The 19,858-nt window shown below is 41.1% G+C and overlaps 1 protein-coding gene across 5 annotated transcripts in view; it reads right to left on the bottom strand.

Annotated features, from left to right (window-relative positions):
- The window catches only part of abcc9 (ATP-binding cassette, sub-family C (CFTR/MRP), member 9), a 107,518-nt gene that overhangs the window by 21,194 nt on the left and 66,466 nt on the right, over positions 1-19,858 (bottom strand). For all 5 annotated transcript variants that reach the window (XR_004500984.2, XR_013490369.1, XM_033615042.2 and 2 more), the window contains 13 exons: positions 17,504-17,641; positions 17,293-17,418; positions 17,049-17,148; positions 16,776-16,849; positions 16,389-16,628; positions 13,464-13,618; positions 10,796-10,865; positions 10,217-10,374; positions 8,845-8,937; positions 7,162-7,264; positions 5,081-5,191; positions 4,279-4,399; positions 13-143 (listed from right to left, as the gene is read on the bottom strand). Coding sequence is in view for 3 of the 5 variants with exons in the window: in XM_033615042.2 (XP_033470933.2) it covers positions 13-143; positions 4,279-4,399; positions 5,081-5,191; positions 7,162-7,264; positions 8,845-8,937; positions 10,217-10,374; positions 10,796-10,865; positions 13,464-13,618; positions 16,389-16,628; positions 16,776-16,849; positions 17,049-17,148; positions 17,293-17,418; positions 17,504-17,641 (1,620 nt within the window). In the remaining 2 variants the exon portion in view is untranslated. The remainder of the gene's footprint in view (positions 1-12; positions 144-4,278; positions 4,400-5,080; positions 5,192-7,161; positions 7,265-8,844; positions 8,938-10,216; positions 10,375-10,795; positions 10,866-13,463; positions 13,619-16,388; positions 16,629-16,775; positions 16,850-17,048; positions 17,149-17,292; positions 17,419-17,503; positions 17,642-19,858) is intronic.

Raw genomic sequence — 19,858 nt, 5'->3', positions numbered from 1 at the left:
CGTGTTAATTACCTTCTGGCCGGGCTCGATGTACATGTTGACGTGTTTGAGCACTGGTTTGAGCATGGGGTCGTAGCGCACACACAGGTCCTGGATCTTTATCTCACCGGTCTGAGGCCAGTTCTCAGGCACCTGGGAGGCATCTGCAGGGAGAGACACACAGAGAGTCTGTAGAATAAGAACAGACCACTAACAGCTCGCCAGTTGTCTATGTTACAGTTGTGGCTGGTGTAAACAGGAGCGTACAGACCGTATGGAGTGAGTCATAACACTGCAGATATACAGTGGAAGAGTTTTCCTATTAAAGCACTGCTAAGATTCCTCACTGACATCACAACCACACAGCTAAAGTTGTTACTTAGAACTGTGATAATTAAACCTTTAATGCCTCCAAAAGTCGGCACAGGGCTGCGCAACTTAAAGGTCCAGTGTGTAGGTTCAGGGTATATCTTGGCAGAAATTAAATAGAATATTATAACTGTATTTTCTCTAGTATATAAGCACCTGAAAATAAAGTTTGTTGTCTTATTGCTACCTTAGAATGAGTCGTTTATATCTACAACCCCGATTCCAAAAAAGCTGGGACGTTGTGTAAAATGTGAATAAAAACAGAAGGCAATGATTTGCCGATCTGTTTGGACCTATATTCAATTGAATACAATCAAAAAAACAAAGAAAAAAGTATTTCATGTTCAAACTGAGTCATGTTTACCACTAGGTGACATCACCTTTTCCTTTAACAGCACTCAGTAACTGTTTGGGAACTGAGGACACTAACTGCTCAAGTTTTGAGACTGATTTCTTTTCCCATTCTTGCTTGATATACGACTTCAGTTGCTCAACAGTTCGATGTCTTCATTGTCTAATTTGTGCTTCATAATGCGCCACAAGTTTTCAATGGGAGACAGGTGAGGACTGCGGACAGGTTAGTCTCGTACCTGAACTCTTTTACTACGAAGCCACGCTGTTGTAACACTTGCAGAATGTGTCTCATTGTCTTGCTGGAATAAGCAGGGATGTCCCTGACAAGACGTCGTCGGGATGGCAGCGTATGTTGCCCCAAAACCTGTATGTACCTTTCAGCATTAACGGTGCCTTCGCAGATGAACAAGTTACCCATGATGCCATGGGCACTAACACACCCCCATACCATCAGGCTTTACACTTTGAGCTTTAGCCCGGAGGATACAGCGTCCATGACTCATCAGACCACAGCACACTCTTCCACTTTGTGTCGGTCCACCTCAGGTGAGGCTGGGCCCAGAGAAGTTGGCAGAGATGTTGTTGATATGTGGCTTTCACTTTGCATGGTAGAGTCTTAACTTGTATTTGTAGATGCAGCGACGAACTATGTTCACTGACAGTGGTGTTCCTGAGCCCATGTAGTGATATCTGTTATAGAGGTCAAACGTCTAAAACTGTTGGACTATTTTCCAAGAGTGGTGAACCTCGATGTCTCTGTGGATAATTTGTCTCATGCTGAAACCTCCTGAACAATTAACATTGAATGAATTCTAACCAGGAGAAGTTTTAGCCGGTTGCAATCTGCAATCCTCACCACTAAATCCCCCTCAACCTTACACACTGCTCCTTTAACACTAATGCTAGAGACTTTAAAATGTTTTTGGACCGGTGCATTAACTGACAGTGTCAGCAAGTTGGCAGTAGAGGTTGGGTAACTAAGTGGTGCTACATATAACGTTAATGGATCAATGTCTTTCACAGTCCTTAGAAAATTTTAAACTCAAGTGACTGAGTCAAGGTTGAGTAAATTAAAACTTAAAAAACTTACAAAAGCTCCCTCCACAGCCACAGCAGGTGATATACAACTGTCTTCAAACTTGAGTAGTTTTCCTGATATTTGGAAACACTAGCTTCTATATGCCACATTATTCATATTACTACACGGACGAGATAAGAGTTTCATAGTTCGACTTCTTTTGGTTTCGTCCTCACAAATTTTACACATTTATCTGTTCACTGGGAGCTTCCATGATGTCAGAGAGGAAGAATCTTTCTGGTCTCTGTCACTCAGTTTTTGGGATTTGGGAGTATGTACTGTAAAACACAAGGCTGAAAGTTAAAGTCAACAAGACGACGGACCTTTATATGAGACACAGAGATGGAAACCTTACTGTTAACTCTTATAATATTTTAATCTGCTTTTTTTCTTGGTTTCTTTTCACTTTCTTTGTGTTTTTTCCAGCCATCCTTCAAACTCAGGAATTGTTTTGGTTACGCTTCCCGAAATAGCTGCTCTGTCTGGATTAAAGGTCCTCTGGCAGATTCACTGGACGTTTGCCTTTTTTGTTCAAGATCTGTAAAGGTTTGGTTCGGTTAGATATCAGTTGACTCACTGGCACTAACCTGAATAAATTAAATCTGAGATGATGTAAAGTCTCTTTGTTTTGTTGTCTGTCCTGCCAGGAGAAAATCCCGGCAGCATTTGTATTATTTCACCATAGCAACAGCACATCCCATAAACCCAAAACACAGCTTCTGGACTCTGAAGCAAACGATGAAACTGTTACACACACACACTGTACAGTTATAACGAGCTGATTTATCATCAAATCATTTTGTTTCATCCTATAAATCTTTAAACACAACTTTATCTCTTTGTACTTCAAAATCAAAATCCTACTGACATCTGGTGTGTGAATGATTTGTGAAATTTAATGTCTAAGTGTGTGTACAAGATGACCCTTAAAGGGTATCTTCTGTATTTTTCAACCTACACTCTTTTGTCCCATTTTTATGAGTAGAAACATGTACTTGGTCCAGTATGTCTCCTATGGTATCCCCCAGGGGTCGATCCTGGGCCCTATTGTCTTTTCCATTTACATGCTCCCTCTAGGTGACATCATCCGTAAATACAACGTCCATTTTCATTGTTATGCAGACGACACACAGTTGTACATCCCAATCAGTCCCAGTGATCAGTCTAATATAGCAGCCCTCCACAACTGTATCACAGAAATAAAATACTGGATGTCAGACAATTTTCTCCAACTCAATCAGTCAAAATCTGATGTTATTGTTATAGGTCCATCCACAACAACAAGACATTTTCAACAATGCAATTTAAAAGTTTTGATTTTTATTGATAACCTACATTTACCAACAACAAAAAGACTACATTTAGCACCAAAAAAAGGTTAATAAATAAATAAATTAAAAAGTAAATAAAAAAAAACGAATATCGAATACCAAATTTTCATAATGAATACCTACCCATAGAAACAAATATTCGAATATCCGAATATTTGGGTACAGCCCTATAGAAGTGTTTGTTTTTGTCACTGACAGGCTCAGATTGTTATTATATCTAAGTGTCTGACAACATTATGGAAAGGATCCTTACAGAGATCGACCTTTGTGTTAAAGAGTAAGAGCCTTTTTGTTTAAGAAGAAGTGGCCCGAAATTGCCATCACCAGTTTCACCAGACTCCATTTAAATAAACAGTCATTTTAGCATGTATAGTGGCAGCATTTTTTTTACATTTAAGTGACTGAATTAAGAGTTAATTTAAACCAAACCAGAGTTGGTGATTGTTGGAACAGTGACTATTTTTGTGAGTTTTATTTTGTTTCTGTCGACTTTAAATGAAATGTGTCCTATGATGATAAAATGACTGTTTATTTAAATGGAATCTGGTGGGTTTGGAGATAGTGATTTTGTGGCTGTTTCTAGTCGAACAAAAAGGATGTTACTCTTTAACACAAAGCTCTATCTCTGTAGGGATCCTTTCATAATGTTGTCAGACACTTAGAATAACAACCTGAGCCTGTCGGTGGCAAAAACAAACACCTTTCGTGGACGTAAATGGACGCAGCAGACTGTTTCACGGCTCCTGGCTGCAGCCCTCTCATTCAATACAGGACCAATCTAAAAATGTATCATTGAAAAATACCAAAGTAACCCTTTTATTTATTTACCTATGGTACTTTATCTGTTATACTGCAGATGTTAAAAAGTCTTGCAATCATGTATTAAAAAAAAATTTTTTGCAGGAATGCAGCAGTGAGCTCCTTCCCAACATTTTGGCTTCGTGTTGCTGTCTTAGAAATCAAATCTGACAAGTCCAAAATATGTGGTTCTCTTCTTATCAGGGCTGTTATGAAAATGTCAAAACACAGTTAGAGGCATAATTTCACAAGTCCTGCGGAGCTGGATGATCATGGTCATTGAGATTTAAGCCTAGTTACACGTGTGTGTGATTAGTAAGGCTGAATGGATGTTGGTGTACGTGAGCTTGATAACAAGAACTCAGTTACCCATAGATCCCTCGTAGTTCTCTGACTCTGTGCTGAGGAAGCTGTTGACCTTCTTCACAGCCGCCATCTGGACCTCCAGGTCTGCCAGGTTCCTCACCACCCAGTTCAGGTAGTTGGTGACCTACAGAGCGACACACAAAGGATCATGCTTTTATTGTTAAGATGATGTTTATATCTACAGTGTAAACCCACAACTATACAGACAACTCTCTAAAGCCCTGTTTCCACCAAACACTTTTGGTTTGGTACCTTTAGAACCAAAAGTCACCCTTCAGACATGGTACCTAGACCCTAGCATTTCTGGTACGCAATGGTACCATCCACAACTTCTCACAGTGGAAAAAGAAAACCAAACGGCCGTCCTTTGTCGATACCACCAGCGATTCATGTAGTGTAATCTATTTTTTGAATAATTTGATGTAGGCCATCCTGAAATGTGTCGGCTGGAGTTGGGCTGTGCCAAAACCCACAAATCACAATATAACGTGGCCACAGGTTTCATGTGTGTCTGTCAGTTTGTGGTACACAGCATGCATCACAGAACCACTAGTGTAAGCTGAATTAAAAGATCTTAAAAGCTTCTTCAAACCTCACAATTAAGGGCGCTCTATTGCAGTTGTTGTTTTGCTTTAATGGTGCGTAAGCCCACACAATCTTTAACAGACACAATAAAGACATTTGCTGCTGTTGGGACCAAATCTGTCATGTGTTGGTTCTTTAAAAGTACAAAAATATCTAAGCGTCAGTGCCAAACAGCATGATAAAACATCAGACCAAAGAACCTTTAAAAGAGAGAACTCACAGTGAGGGCGTACGTAAGTCCGAGGCCCACCAGGCCTACGCAGGTCAACTTCATCGGGCTCCATATGGCGGCTCCTGCTGCTGACAGCACGATCACTGCTCCGAGGTAGTCCTGCGTGAGAGGGAGAGAGGAAGAAGAAGAAATGTTAACTGTGCCACAGGGCTGGGCGATTAATTGGATTTTTAATTATGATTGTGGCTTCCATCGATTTTCAAAACAAGATAATTGAGATTTTGTGCTGAATCACAAATCTACCAATTTTGCTCCTGTTTTGTCTTTTATTTTGTAAATCAAGCGCACCCCTTCAGACTGGCTGACCCGTACGCTCTCACTCAGTGGATGGATGATGTCACAGGAAGCCAGAGATGGGGAATCGAGTCATTGTGACTTGGACTCGAGTCGACTCGAGTCGCTGTTTTGATGACTTGTGACTTGACTTGACAAAAAATAAAAGACTTGAGACTTGACTTGGACTTGGAAGTTAAAGACTCGGGACTTGACTTGACTTGAGACACAATGACTTGAATGACTTGAGTGTTATTCACATCATGTTTTCAGTGTGAATATAAAATTAATAAATTAATTTAAAAAATAATGTTGATTACCCGGTAGGAGCGCAGGCTGAGAATGGCGTTGTCATGATTGGATCACTACCCTGTCAATCAGTCATGCCCTCTCTACGTACCTTACGTGTTTATTGGAGAAACACGCCCTCTTATATCTGACGACAAAAGACGAATGGCACAGTGCAAGACATGTGGCATAAACATCTCGGACAGCCAGACGACAACTTCAAACTTTGTTCGTCATTTGAAGAGCCATTCTGCCCAGTAAGTGCTTGTCAATTAGCTAATATTATCTGGTTAGTTGGTAGTTAGCTAACGTTAGCTTGATACGATACGGGGGTGGGTCGGTTTGGTGGAACTTGGTTTTTTTTAATTTATTTGCTAACATTAACCCCAGAAAACGTGAGCGAACATTCCGACCGGTTCATCACAAGACCGGCTGTACATTTTATGAACGAGCAACACAGGGTTAAATGAGCTAAATGGGTGATTTGGCCGCTGCCTTGGTTAGTGTATGTGTGTGTGTGTGTGTGTGTGTGTGTGTGTGTGTGCATGTGTGCATGGGGGTCGTCCCTGCAAAGTCAACATTGCAGCGATGAAGTCAATGTTTACTGACAGTTACTTATACCTTGTCTTTTCACTTCATTGAGATCAGATTCTGCACGTAAAATTACAATAATAAGGTGACTTGACTTGACTTGACTTGACTTGACTTGACTTGGACTTGACTTGACCTATTACAGGACTTGACTTGACATAACCTGTGACTTGACTTGACTTGCCCAAGAAAAAATGACTTGGGACTTACTTGAGACTTGCACGTGTGACTTGGTCCCATCTCTGCAGGAAGCCAATCTTACAAAGGAGGACCACACTTGTTTGTTTTGCTATGGAAGCTAACGTTAGCTAATGTGCTAAAAAGTTAGCGTTCCAGAGAAATCCAATATTCCTCTTGATCCCTCCCCAGTTTCTGATGAGGTGGACATGATAACCCTTAATACACATAACCTTATTCATCCCTACAACAGGAAATACTTTTTCCCTAACCTGATATGAAGTGTGCGCTGCACATGTGAGCGTTTTTGATGATGGCCTCCGTCCAGTCCTTTGGTCTTATCACATTTAACCATCTTTGTTTTTGTCGACGGGCAGTGGCGGCTGGTTTTGAGCCATGACTCCTTCTATTCTGGCTCCCAATAACACAACAAGACAAACACATCTTAAGACTCCTGTGTAGCCTACAGCCCTGTGGGGGAGAGGCAGCTGCACCTCCAGCTAATAAAATGACTTCAATGTGACGTCGGCCCTAGAAGGGTCTATGAACCAAATATCAGAGAGGCAAAAACAAAGAGCTACAAGAGTCTCAGCAACAACATTTAATCATGAATGAGCCTTTTATTGTCCTTACATTTGTCCAACCAAACTTAAATCTGAATAATGGTTAATTACTGTATGTATGAGAGAATCAGCCATCACCTGTCATGTGAGAAATTACACAATAAAACAGTTTCTCACCGTTCGGACCTCCAGCCAGCGGTTGGCGGCAGACAGAAACAGGTAGGCGGTGTTATTGGTGTCTGTCAGCTCCAGCATACGCTGCTTGAAACGAGCCTCGTGTCTGAAAACAACATTAAAGCGTTCATAAGATAAATATACAATGCATCCTTCCATTATTTTATGATTCTCTTTACAAAAATACTGTGTTGTTAGTGTTTGAACTTGGCTTTTCTTTCCTCTGTTTGTGGCCTAAACCAAAAAAAAACTAAACTAAAAATTTAGGTTTACATGTTAGATTAGTAGTCGTCACTTTTATTCAGTATATTGTAACTTGTGGTTTTATCTTCGTCTGTGTCGAGCAGTGAGTCACTGCCATCTAAAGCAGACTTGGTTTGGAGGGAGACCAGTGGATAATGATAATGGGAACCATCCCATGATTGCCAAGAATCTGTCTCATCACCAGATTCACTGTTCCTGCGTGTGTGTGCATGATATGTGCTTGTGTGTGTGTGTGTGAGTCTCCCAGTGCTTGTATATTTGTGTGTGTGAGGAAGTCCTCAGGGAGGAGAGGATAGAAACAGCGTGAGAGCCGTTTAATGTTGGATTATAGCAACGATGGGAAACAGGGTGAAGACAGAAATACAAAGAGATACTGCTGCTGCTGCTGCTGCTTCCTCCAACACAACTATAACTACAACACGAGACTCATGCGTCTCTCTTCTCTCACTGCAGTATCATAAATATAAAAGTAAAAGTTAGGGCTGTGTCAATTCACTGGGGTCACGGTCCGCTACATGCAGCCACACACAGAATACACAGTATGTAAACTGACGCCATCAGCAACACGTGCTGACGTTAGCACAACAAGCAGATTGGCTGCAAGTCAGTTACACTATGGTGCTGGAGTTGGAAGACCCGTCTGCAGGCTCTTGGCCATCAGCAACAGAGTGAGAGGTGTGTGTAAGACGAGGATGGTGCGTTGGGGCTACTTTGTGAGAGGGCGCTTGGCACTTTAGATGAATGACGCTCAACGGAAATGATGCATTTTAGACAGAGAAAAGTTTTGTTCGACACTTTTTCTTTCACGTCACGCACCAGGAGAATTCTGCAATGTCTCGGTCTTGAAAATCAGATCTGTGCAGGACTCTGTACCAAAGTTTCCAGTCGACAAAATGTCAGTAAGAAAACTGCACTCTTGTCTGTTCAGATCCTTATGCATTTGTTTTTTTCCCACTGTACCAAAATCTCACCGAACCGTGACTCCTAAATCGCAGTATGAGCCAAACAGTTACTTCTTTTTTCCGTTGCAGCCTGAGTAAAAGCACTTGAACTAACTAAACTACTTAATTACACTGTATACATAATGCATTATCATCATTATCTTTACCATGGACTGCATTCAAAGAGCCATGTAGATCTCTTTATGTAGTCACAATGTGGGGCCATAAGGCAGGCAGCAGAGAAAGCCTTTATGAAGTTTACTTTAGGGTTAAGCTTAAATTAAATTTGAGGTAAGGGCTGGGCTCAGGCATGCAGAGAGCATTCCTGTGGAGGAGAGGAGTCCAGAGACTGAATATGAAACCATGTCAAGTTCCCTCCTGTGTAGTAACGTGTGAGATGGAAGAACACAGACACAGAGTGTAAAAATACACTTTGTGCTCACTGCAGACCGGATGGAAGTCAAGTGCATGTGTGTTGTACCTAAATGCTCTTATAGTGGTGAGCCCTTCAGCGGTCTCAGAGAAGTGGCAGAGCAGGGGCAGCTGTGTGGAGTCATCCAGGTCCTGCAGGTCCCTGAGAGACAGAGAAACAGTATTCACAGTATGTATGTGTAGTTATTACGATAACTGCCTGATGTCCTCTACCCGCACTACGAACAGGTCAGTACCAAATTTGTCTGGCATTCATACATACACGAATGCCGTATGCTGTTTTCTGCATGAATGGAGAGCTGGGACATTAAAGGAACAGTTCACCCCAAAATCAACTGGAATTATTGCCCTGTGGTGGTTTGTCTCCGCACACCGTTCAAGTTTCGCTGACAGTTTACATCCTCTGTGAAAACATGCTTCACACACAGGAGGTCTATACAGTCAGCACAGTCTGAAGGTGGACACCAAAGATTAGTCTTCACTTCCTGTTCCTGAGATACAATGTTGAATAATGACCAGGAGAGGTTATGCAGAACACTATGATGTCACAGTGAAGCTGACCTTTGACCTTTTGGATATAAAATTTAATTATTTTATATATAATATAAAAACTTTTTTTCCTATTAGACATTTGTGAGGTCACACTGACCTTTACCTTTGACCTTCAACCACAAAATTAAAATCAGTTTGTTCTCCAGACCAATTGGCCGTCTGTGTCAAACTTAAATAACATTTCCCTCAAGGTGTTCTCAAGATATCATGTTTACGAGAATGAGACAAACAAGGCCACAGTGGCCTTGACCTTTGACAAATGAAATCAAATCAGTTCCTTCTTGAGTTAAAGTAAATGTCTGTGCCAAATTTGAAGAACTTACTTCAAGGTGTCCTTGACATATTGCATTCCCAAGAATGAGACAAATAAAGTCCCAGTGACCTTGACCTTTGAACTATGACCACCAAAATCTAATCAGTTCATGGTTTAGTCTAAGTGAACATTTCCGCCAAATTTGAAGAAATTCCCTCAAGCTGTTCTTGAGATATTGCATTCACGAGAATAAAATAGATACAAGGTCACAGTGACCTTGACCTTTAGTTCATCCTCAATTGAATGTTTGTGCCAAATCTGAAGAAATTCCCTCAAGGTGTTCTTGAGATATTGTGTTCATGAGAATGACAAGGATCTAAGGTCACAGAGACCATGACCTTTGACCCTTGACCACCAAAATCTAATTAATTCATCCTCAATTCCAAGTGAATGTTTGTGCCAAATTTGAAGAAATTCCCTTGAGGCGTTTTTTGAGATATCGCGTTCACAATCATGGGATGGACAGATGCTCTTCACTTTATCTAACTACACTCCCTGAATGTTTGAATGCAAAAAACAGTGCACTCTATCTACAACAAATACACTGCAGACTCACTTGGACGCCACTCTGAAGTACTTTTGGATGAAGTAGAAGGCCACGCCCAGGGGAAGCAAGGCGACCATGAAGAGTGGAGTGATGGAGGATATGACCCCGATGGCTGACAAACAGAGCAACGTGGATCTGGTCAAAGACTCCAGTGTTGGGGGAATATGCTGAGAAAAAAAAATAGATGACAAAGTGATAATGAATTCAGAATATGTTCATGTTTGGCTTTTTCTTTTAGTTTACATATGACTGCAGAGGCCGACGAAGGCAAATACACTACAAAACAATTCCACTGGGAGAAACGTGAAACACTTCAGAAATAACACCAAATCAAAAAATGTACAAAAATCCAAAACAAATACAAAAAATACCACAGATACAGACACATTAAGAGCATACACACTGCAAATACAGAAACAATGTAAAACTAAAAATGTAAAAATGAACATGTATCTTTTGATGTTGCCTCTTTACACCACTTCTTCTCGACTTCAAAAAGAAACACACTGTCGTCTATAGATAACAGCATATTATATATTATTATATATGTATAAGAACAAAATAAAACCCATGAAATAATCTTCTCACCTGGTCTATGATGTTGGTGTCCGCAGAGAATCTGTTGAGGATCTGTCCCAGGGGAGTGATGTCAAAGAACCTGAGCACAGAGGTTATATACACATCAAATACCTAAGTCACACATTTTGGATGTTTTTTTTCCAGCTCTGACATTTAAACATCATTATATCCTCTTACACATTTGTGTGAATATTTTTCCATAATTACCATATAAATTCTTATCATGGCATTTTTTTTTTGGGTCACAGTGACCTTTGTCCACTAAATTCTAATCAGTTCATTCCTGAGTCCAAGTGAATGTTTGTGCCAAAGCTGAGGAAAATCCCTAAAGGTGTTCTTGGGATATCATGTTCACAAGAATGAGAAAGATGAGGTCACAGTGACCTTGACCTCTGACCACCACACTGTAATTAGTTAATCCTTGATTTACCGTGGATATTTGTGCCAAATTTGAAAAAAATCCCTAAAGGTGTTCTTGAGAGGCAAGGTCATAGCAACCATGACCTTTCACCTTTGACCACTAAAATCTAATCAGTTCTTCACTGAGGCCAACTGAAAGTTTGTGCCAAATTCTGCTCAGATTTGGCTGCTCAGTGAGAACATTTGACTATGTGCTCATTTTCTTACATACAGAGTTTAAGGGTTAGAATAGGATGTTCAGGGTGACAGCAATGTTCATTTCCCATTAGATATTTATGTGAAATTTTATCATAATTAGCGTACGAATTCTTGAGTTATGGCCAAAAACATGTTTTGTGGGGTCACGGTGACCTTTGAATAAAAAATCTAAGGAATCTGCCTCAAGGCCTTCTTGAGATATCAGGTTTACAAGATGAAACAGACAGAAGGTCACAGTGACCCTGACCTTCAACCACCAAATTCCAATCGGTGCATTGCTGAGTCCACGTTATACCAAATTTAAAGAAATTCCCTCAAGGTGTTCTTGAGATATTGCATTCAGGAGCATGCGACAGACCTTTGGCCACCAAATTCTAATCAATTCATCTGTGAGTCAAAGCAGACGTTTGTGCCAAATTTGATTGCTTTATTCTATTAGACATCTGTGTGAAATTTTGTCATAAATAATAATACATTTATTTGTATTGCACTTTACATTTTAGCAATCTCAAAGTGACCTTCAACCACCAAATGTTAATGGGTGCATTGCTGAGTCCATTTTATACCAAATTTGAAAAAAATCCCTTAAGGTGTTCTTGAGATATTGCATTCAGGAGCATGTGACAGACATGGTCACAGTGACCACGACCTTTGACCACCAAATTCTTATCAGTTAAGTCATGATTCAAAGTAGACCTTTGTGCCAAATCTGTGGAAAATCCCTCAAGGTGTTCTTGAGATGTCATGCTCACGAGAATGAGACAGATGAGGTCACAGTGACCTTTGACCACCAAATTCTTATCTGTTCATTCATAATTCAAAGTAGATGTTTGTGCCAAATTTGATTCAATTTTATTTTATTAGACATTTGTGTGATATTTTGTCATTATTAACAAATTAATTCTTAAGTTATGGCCAAAAAATGTTTTGCGAGGTCACAGTAACTGAATCTTTTATCCTTCAGTCTAAGTGGATGTTTGTGCCAAATCTGAGGAAAATCCCTCAAAGTGTTCTTGAGATATTGTGCTGCTCATAAGAATGAGACAAAATTCTCATCAGTTTATTATTAAGTCCAACTGAGTGTTTGTGCCAAATATGGAAAAATTTCATCAGGGCCTTCTTGAGATATTGCATTCTAGAGAATGAAACAGACAGAAGGTCACAGTGACATTGACCTTCAACCACCAAATGTTAATGGGTGCATTGCTGAGTCCATGTTATACCAAATTTGAAAAAAATCCCTCAAGGTGTTCTTGAGATATTGCATTCAGGAGCATGTGACAGACATGGTCACAGTGACCACGACCTTTGACCACCAAATTCTAATCAGTTCATTCATTAGTCAAAGTAGACGTTTGTGTGAAATTTTGTCATAATTAGCAAATTAATTCTTAAGTTAAAAGTGTTTGGTTAGGTCACAATAACTGAACCTTTTATCCTTGAGTCTAAGTGGATGTTTGTGCCAAATCTGGGGAAAATCCCTCAAGGTGTTCATGAGATATCATGCTGCTCACAAGAATGAGACAAAATTCTCATCAGTTCATCATTAAGTCCAACTGAGTGTTTGTGCCAAATATGGAAAAAGTCCCTCAAGACTTTCTTAAGATATTATGTTCCAGAGACTGATGGACAGACGGATGACCCAAAAACATAATGCATCTAGTCGCAACTGTCTCCAGTGTGGAGGCATAAGAATAGGTTACATAACCTGCTATCTGACCTGCCAACCTCCAAGAGAAAAAGGAGGGGGCACAAGCAAAAACAGACCACACTGATGTAGCTTCTGTCCTTGGTTACATACCGAGAGCAACAGAAAAAGCATTATCAGAGAGACAGAGGATGAGCACAGAAATCCAGGTCAAGTGCAACAGCTTAGAGGAAACTCACAAGTGTTTCCTTGGAGACAGGATTCTTGTTTGACGTCCTTCTTTCCTGTCTTTTATCCTTTTTTAAAGTTACCTGTGTCGATTATTTAACCCCACCACAGCTGAATGTGGGGAGACACAGAGCCTCTTTTGCTCTTAAAGTGAGGACTGCAGTTTTTGGGTGTTGGTGGTACCTGATGGGGGCGTGGATGATCTTGTTGAGCAGGTTGTGGTGCAGGCTGGTGGCTGCAGACAGACCCAGAAACTCCACAGTGAGAGAGGTGATGAGGCATAGCGTGATTCCAGCCGCACACAGGACGATAAACACGGGCAGATAGTGGGAGTCGGCCTGTGTGTAAAATAGATGCATAGTGTTCAGCAGCGATTAATTGTTTTAAAAAAGTGATACTGTTTGTCTTTGTATATATTTTTAAACACGGCAACACTTAATCTTACAAATCCGTAATTTTCAGTATGTATAAAAGTTTAAAAATGTAACTTTCTGGCCCTTGCTACTGGAGGGAATTTCTCTGTCCCTTTAAGAGAGTCGTCTCCAGTATATGTTGATTTGGTGCAGCCTTCATCTGAGATACCTTAATGAACAGTGTTTATTTTTGTTGTCTGAACACCTTTTACACGGATTAGACCAGTGGTTCTCAAATGGTGTGCTGTGGGATTTTGCAATAACCACATATTATTATTGAAATATTCAACTGCAGTGGCGTGGTGGTTGTGGTTATCGTCAGTTTTGCTCCGCCGTCTGTCTTATCCCTGAGCAGGGCGGTGAAATACCATGAGTCATAGCTTGAAGCAAAACACAAGAGACTCTCACACTGAGCTGAAATTAAACGAGTGCTTATAATGTCAGTAAATGATGAATAAACTGTGTCATACTGTTTTTTTGGTAATGGCGTGTGGCCTTCAGGCTCTGCTCTTATACACACACAGGAGCTCAACGGCGTGGAGGAGAGCTGACGAAGGCTGCACTCCATGTTACTGTGCATGTAAGCTTTAGGAGCAGGGACGAAATCAATACAGCATAGTATCGTAGTATTTTTTTATATCATCACAGTGCCAAGTATCAATTGTTTCTATTACATAAATGATTAATATGACAAATACAAATTAAAATGTAGGTAGCCTACTAGAATGATATGATCAATTGCTTTTACAGTCCACTACATACATTTTGCTGCTGCAAAAAAATGGCTGAAGTGAGATGAACAAACTAAAACTTTATCTTATTAGATAAACAGATGTTGACAAAGGTTTCCCTCGGGGACATAATTTACTGTTGAAAAAAGGTAATAAATCACAATACATTTTATCCCACTTAAGTATTGTGATAATATCGTATCATGGATCTTCTGCTGATTCCCAACCCTGAAAGCTTGGCGAGTAGAAACACCCGTGTGACAGCTGACACAAAACAAAGGATTAAATCAGGCTCTATAAAGGTCAATATAAGCGATATAATCCTGATCAGTAAAAAATGATCGGTCCTGATCCTTTGGTATCGGGACATCCATACTCTGTATTTTATCTTAATATTTGAATAGGTGACACAACAGCATAGTGATAAAATGTAGGTTATTAATTCTAAAATATGTAAGTTGCAACTCTGCTATTTTTCTGGGAGTGCCCACGTAGAAATCTATCTGCAGATTTAGAGCAGGTAAAGCATGTGAATTAACGGATGTACAATATATATCGGGATAATGGGATATTTTTATAATTGTGCATTATTCTGACAATTAAAATTATAGCCAATAAATAGCACCGATAATACGAGGCCGGACTGCTTTCATTGACTTAACGGGATAGTGCACCCAAAAATGAAAATTCAGCCATTATCTACTCACCCATATGCCGATGGAGGCTCAGGTGAAGTTTTAGAGTCCTCACATCACTTGCGGAGATCCGAGGGGAGAGTGGGTAGCAACACAACTCCACCTAATGGAGGCTGACGGCGCCCCAGATTCAAACGTCCAAAAACACATAATTGAAACCACAAAATATCTCCATACTGCTCGTCCGTAGTGATCCAAGTGTCCTGAAGCCCCGACATAAAAAAGTTGTTTGGAAAAACCTCATTTGAACTCTGTTTTTAGCCTCATTGTAGCTTGTAGCTCTGACTGCCTCTCTGCGCTCTTGTGTGCGCAGTTGCACGAGACTGTGAGACATGGGCACTGCATTCATGTGTGTTCACGTGCTTTCGCTGGTCTTGTGCACAACCTATGGACGTCACAAGCTATGTCACTATGGACGAGCAGTATGGAGATATTTTGTGGTTTCAATTATGTGTTTTTGGACGTTTGAATCTGGGGCGCCGTCAGCCTCCATTAGGTGGAGTTGTGTTGCTACCTCCTCTCCCCTTGGATCTCTGCAAGTGATGTGAGGACTCTAAAACTTCACCTGAGCCTCCCTCGGCATATGGGTGAGTAGATAATGGCTGGATTTTCAGTTTTGGGTGCACTATCCCTTTAACGAGGGCAGCATCTACACATACAACACAGTGAGTGGTGGTAGATGTACCTTTAAACTTAGTTTGCGAGTCACCAATAAACACAGAGAAAAAGAAGAACAACAACTGCAGCACGCGGTCTAGAGGGTAAAACATGTAGCGGTGCGGATGTCTTTCACAGTTCCAGAGGAAGACAACAGGACTCTGCCAAGGGTCTGATCTCCGACCGCCCGACACCAGTTAGACACAGCGCTGAAGGACCGTCTCCAGAGTATTAGAACGAGCTAATTAGCAGCAGCGGCTAACATCCAACACTGAGCTTTTAAAAGGCTCGACTCTGTTGTTAAACTTATTAATAACCGCTAAACATGTGATGCTGCAGTTGGAGATTATTTGTATCGTTACCTCTCTGGTTCAGTCAGGGCTGTGGAATATTTATATTTATTATATTAAGATTTCCTCGCTACATCTCAGCCTTTCTTACCCTCAGGTGTAAATAAACTACTTTGTTTGCACTTCATTTAAAAACAAAAATGTGAAATTATCGGTTCTTGGTATTGGTTGAAATAATCCATATCGGTGCATCCCCCATTAAAATCCCATAAAAGTTAAAAAAAAAGCTTGTATCTAAAAACCATTGTCAGAAATATTCTACCTCATCCACCAGGTTAGGCGTGGGCGTGGGCGTTGGCAGCGTGCCGTTCCCACTAAAACTGTCAGCCAGGCTGGTTCTGTTTGCCGCGTCTGTTCCTGTATTAGCCTGATCGGTTTTGGAGGAAGTCCAGATGGCCAGCCAGTAGTCGATGGCAACGATGACGGAGTGTTTGAGAAGTTTAGAGGACACCATCAGGAAGACCATGAGGAAGCCACCAGAGGACAGGTAACACCAACACACCTGAGGAGATGACGTCATTAGAGACAGATTCAAAGTTTAGTTTAGAGGTAAAGCTGCTCTGGATACAGACGTCCTGCAGATGATTGACTGATCAATTTGTTTGCTTTTCCCCTTTATTATTTGAGTCTCTACTTGTGTTTGGTTTACCCTCCATGGGATCTTTGATCTTCTGTTTGTCATTGTGGACATGTTGTCGTCATCTTCCTCCTCCTCTTCTTCCTCTGATAAAATCAGGTGTTAGGAATATGACATTTAATTTAATCAAACGTGACACAATATAAACACCTTTTCTACTTCATCCTTCTTTTTTTAACAAGTTATGTCTTATCAATTATGTCGATGACTAATTTTAAGAGTTGGTCATGAAACAAGCCTGAAAGAATTTAAAACTTTTAAAAGAGGAAGTGGTTCATCTGTTACCTTCGTCCTCGTCGTCAATTTGGTTCTTGGCCTCTCTGGAGTAGAAAGCTCTCCTCAGTGTTTTCCTCTCTAGTGTTGTTTGACTGTCCTGCTGTACGTCCTACACATAGACACAACAGAGACAGAATAAAGCTTTGAATACATTCACACTGTAGAGGGTGAAACATGAGTGGGTATGAATGTAGACTGCTGGTGTTTATATTTGGTTAATGTCAATATGTTGGTTGAAGCCATGTCACTGTACCTTCTCCAGGCCGTGGTCTTGTCTGTTCATCAGGGTCTTCCAGTGATCGTAAAGCTCAATGTCATGAGTCTGGATGTCCTTCAGCGTCCCCTCTCTCAGCACAGAGCCGTCCTTCATCGCTATTATCTGGACAACACACACAAAAATAAAAGTTAAGGCTTGACTGAGATGAATACTGCTAATTGTATATGTTCCATAGAATAAATCTCACCCAGTCTGCGTGTATGAGGTACTGCAGTTTGTGTGTGACCAGGACTACAGTCCGTTTATCATCCTGCAGGAACTTGAGGATTCCTTCCTGCATCAGGTGATCACTGAGGTGGATGTCCAGCGCTGAGAAGGGATCGTCCTACGAGACACGAGACAGAGACGGACATAAGTGAGACAAGAAATAAATTGTCATGTAAAGAGCTGTCTAAATACTGATGTACAGATATATGTGTATCATCGTACTGAAGGTTTTGATTCAAAGTGAGTAGACACATAGTTTGTGACTCAGCTGGGACAGATGCTCTAAACTGACACAGATAGAGTTTACAATGGTAAAAAATGTTCAAACCTTTTGTCACATAATGTTTCTGTCTCGCCATGGTTAGTACTTTTGCATCACAGCAGGAGGGAAAAAAACTTAACTATCCTATCTAATAAAGGCAAAATGTCCAAAAAGTAATCTTTAAAAAAAGACAATTGTACAGTCTTTTCCTGAAACCCTGTGTGTCACATGCAAAAATTAGGCAAGCCTTCTGTTCTCTGGATGTTCTGCAGCACTGCTCACACAGGCAGTGTGGCCCAGACATTGCTGTAGGCTTTCTCAGGGTTATCCGGCTTCCTCCCACAGTCCAAAGACATGCAGGTTAATTGGTGACTCTAAATTGTCCATAAATGTGTATGTGAGTGTGAATGGTTGTCTGTCTCTAAGGCCCTGTTTAGACGACAACGGTTTCTCTATAAACAGAAAAGTCTGTCCTTTGCATTTTAAAAAACTTCTGCATTTATATGACGACATTATTGAAATGATCCCCGTTCACACGGAGCAGCAAAATCTACTGGAAACGCTGTAGTATGCACGCCAGGCAAATGGGTGGCAGTGTAAATTTGCAAAGCAACACCACGGCATGACGCCATGCGCGTTCCTCTACAACGAGGTGATTACAAACCACAACAAAGAAGACACAATGGCGAAAGCATACACAGATAAATTTGTCTGGATGGACGACGAGGTGGAGTTGCTACAGTAACAGATCTACACTTCACTTCATATCAACAGGGTGAGCAGCACAAACAGAGCTTGGCATTGTTGTTGTGACGGTGGGCCTGCCTAGTGACTGGAACCGTAATGCGCATGTGCGAAAAGTCTCCGTTTTCAGAGGAACTGCATATTGCAAGTTTACATGACAACGGAGATGCTGACGTTTCCAAAAAGTTGCACTCTGGAACCTGTTTTCACAACGTTGCGTTTTCAGGCACCCAAAACGCAGCTGTCGTATAAACAATCGGCCAAAACGCAACTAAAGTTTAACGTTTTCAGTTGAAATTGTTGTTGTATAAACAGGGCCTAAGGCCCCTTTCACACTGCCAGATTTTCAGCCAATGTTGGGCCGTTTTGCCGGCAAGCTGCGAGCATTTAGACACACAGAGGCGGATTGGCGAGTTGATCTGAGGTACCCAATTTTCCTCCTCGTAGGGTAGACATATTGGCGAACTCTTTATGATTTAAAAAGAGCGAGGCGGCCTTCCACCACGGGAGGGGACGTTGAAGCAACTGGGGAGACAAGGAATTGCGCGCCCTCCTTGCCCTCAAAAACGAAGAGGTCATTAACCATCAGATGGCCGGGATGGTGAAAAACAGGCCGACTTACGAGAGAATTGCCGAAGGACTGACCAGCCGCGGCTTCCCTCCCACGTCACTGTTTACGTCACACGCTGAGCTACATGTTTTGTTACTTGCTCACGCCCCCCATTGCCCCGAAAAAGGCGCATTAAACAAAAGTAGGTAGGTGGCAATTTTCCGCACTCCCCGATTTTGTTTTTATACTGCCAATGCTGAAAAAGACTGATTGGGCTTTCCTGCAAATTTGCACAATTCCTATTTAAAAAGGGCTTCAGTGTGTCAGCTCTGTGATAGTCTGGTGACCTGAGAAACTTTGAACAGGTACCTGTGTTGATTGCTTGAATTAACTCCTGAAGTGGATCTAAACATTTTCTGTTATTTACCGTTTATTCATCGATACCTCAGCTATGTCCATCTTCCTGGGTGGGTCGGTGCTATAGAGTGGTAATGGAGTTCTAGTTGTGATTAATTGATGTACGATGATGCATAATTCAATCCTGAGATCAGATATGAGAAGCCTGGGCTTAAAGCAAACATCCCCTCATTATCCATCACAGTGATGAGTGTGTAAAAGAACAACACAGAGCTTTTAAATTGGAATGTATGCTTAATAACCAATTAAAGCTGCAGTGGCAACAGGAAATGAGGCAACCACTCAGAAAGAAAAACACATGACAGCAGAGCAGAGATGTGAGACACCTCCTCGTCCCAGAGGCCAACATGGACTATGTGTTG

The sequence above is a fragment of the Epinephelus lanceolatus genome, chromosome 23, assembly GCF_041903045.1.
Source record: "Epinephelus lanceolatus isolate andai-2023 chromosome 23, ASM4190304v1, whole genome shotgun sequence".
NCBI classification, from domain to species: Eukaryota; Metazoa; Chordata; class Actinopteri; order Perciformes; family Serranidae; genus Epinephelus; species Epinephelus lanceolatus.
This window is presented reverse-complemented; position numbering and strand designations above follow the sequence as displayed.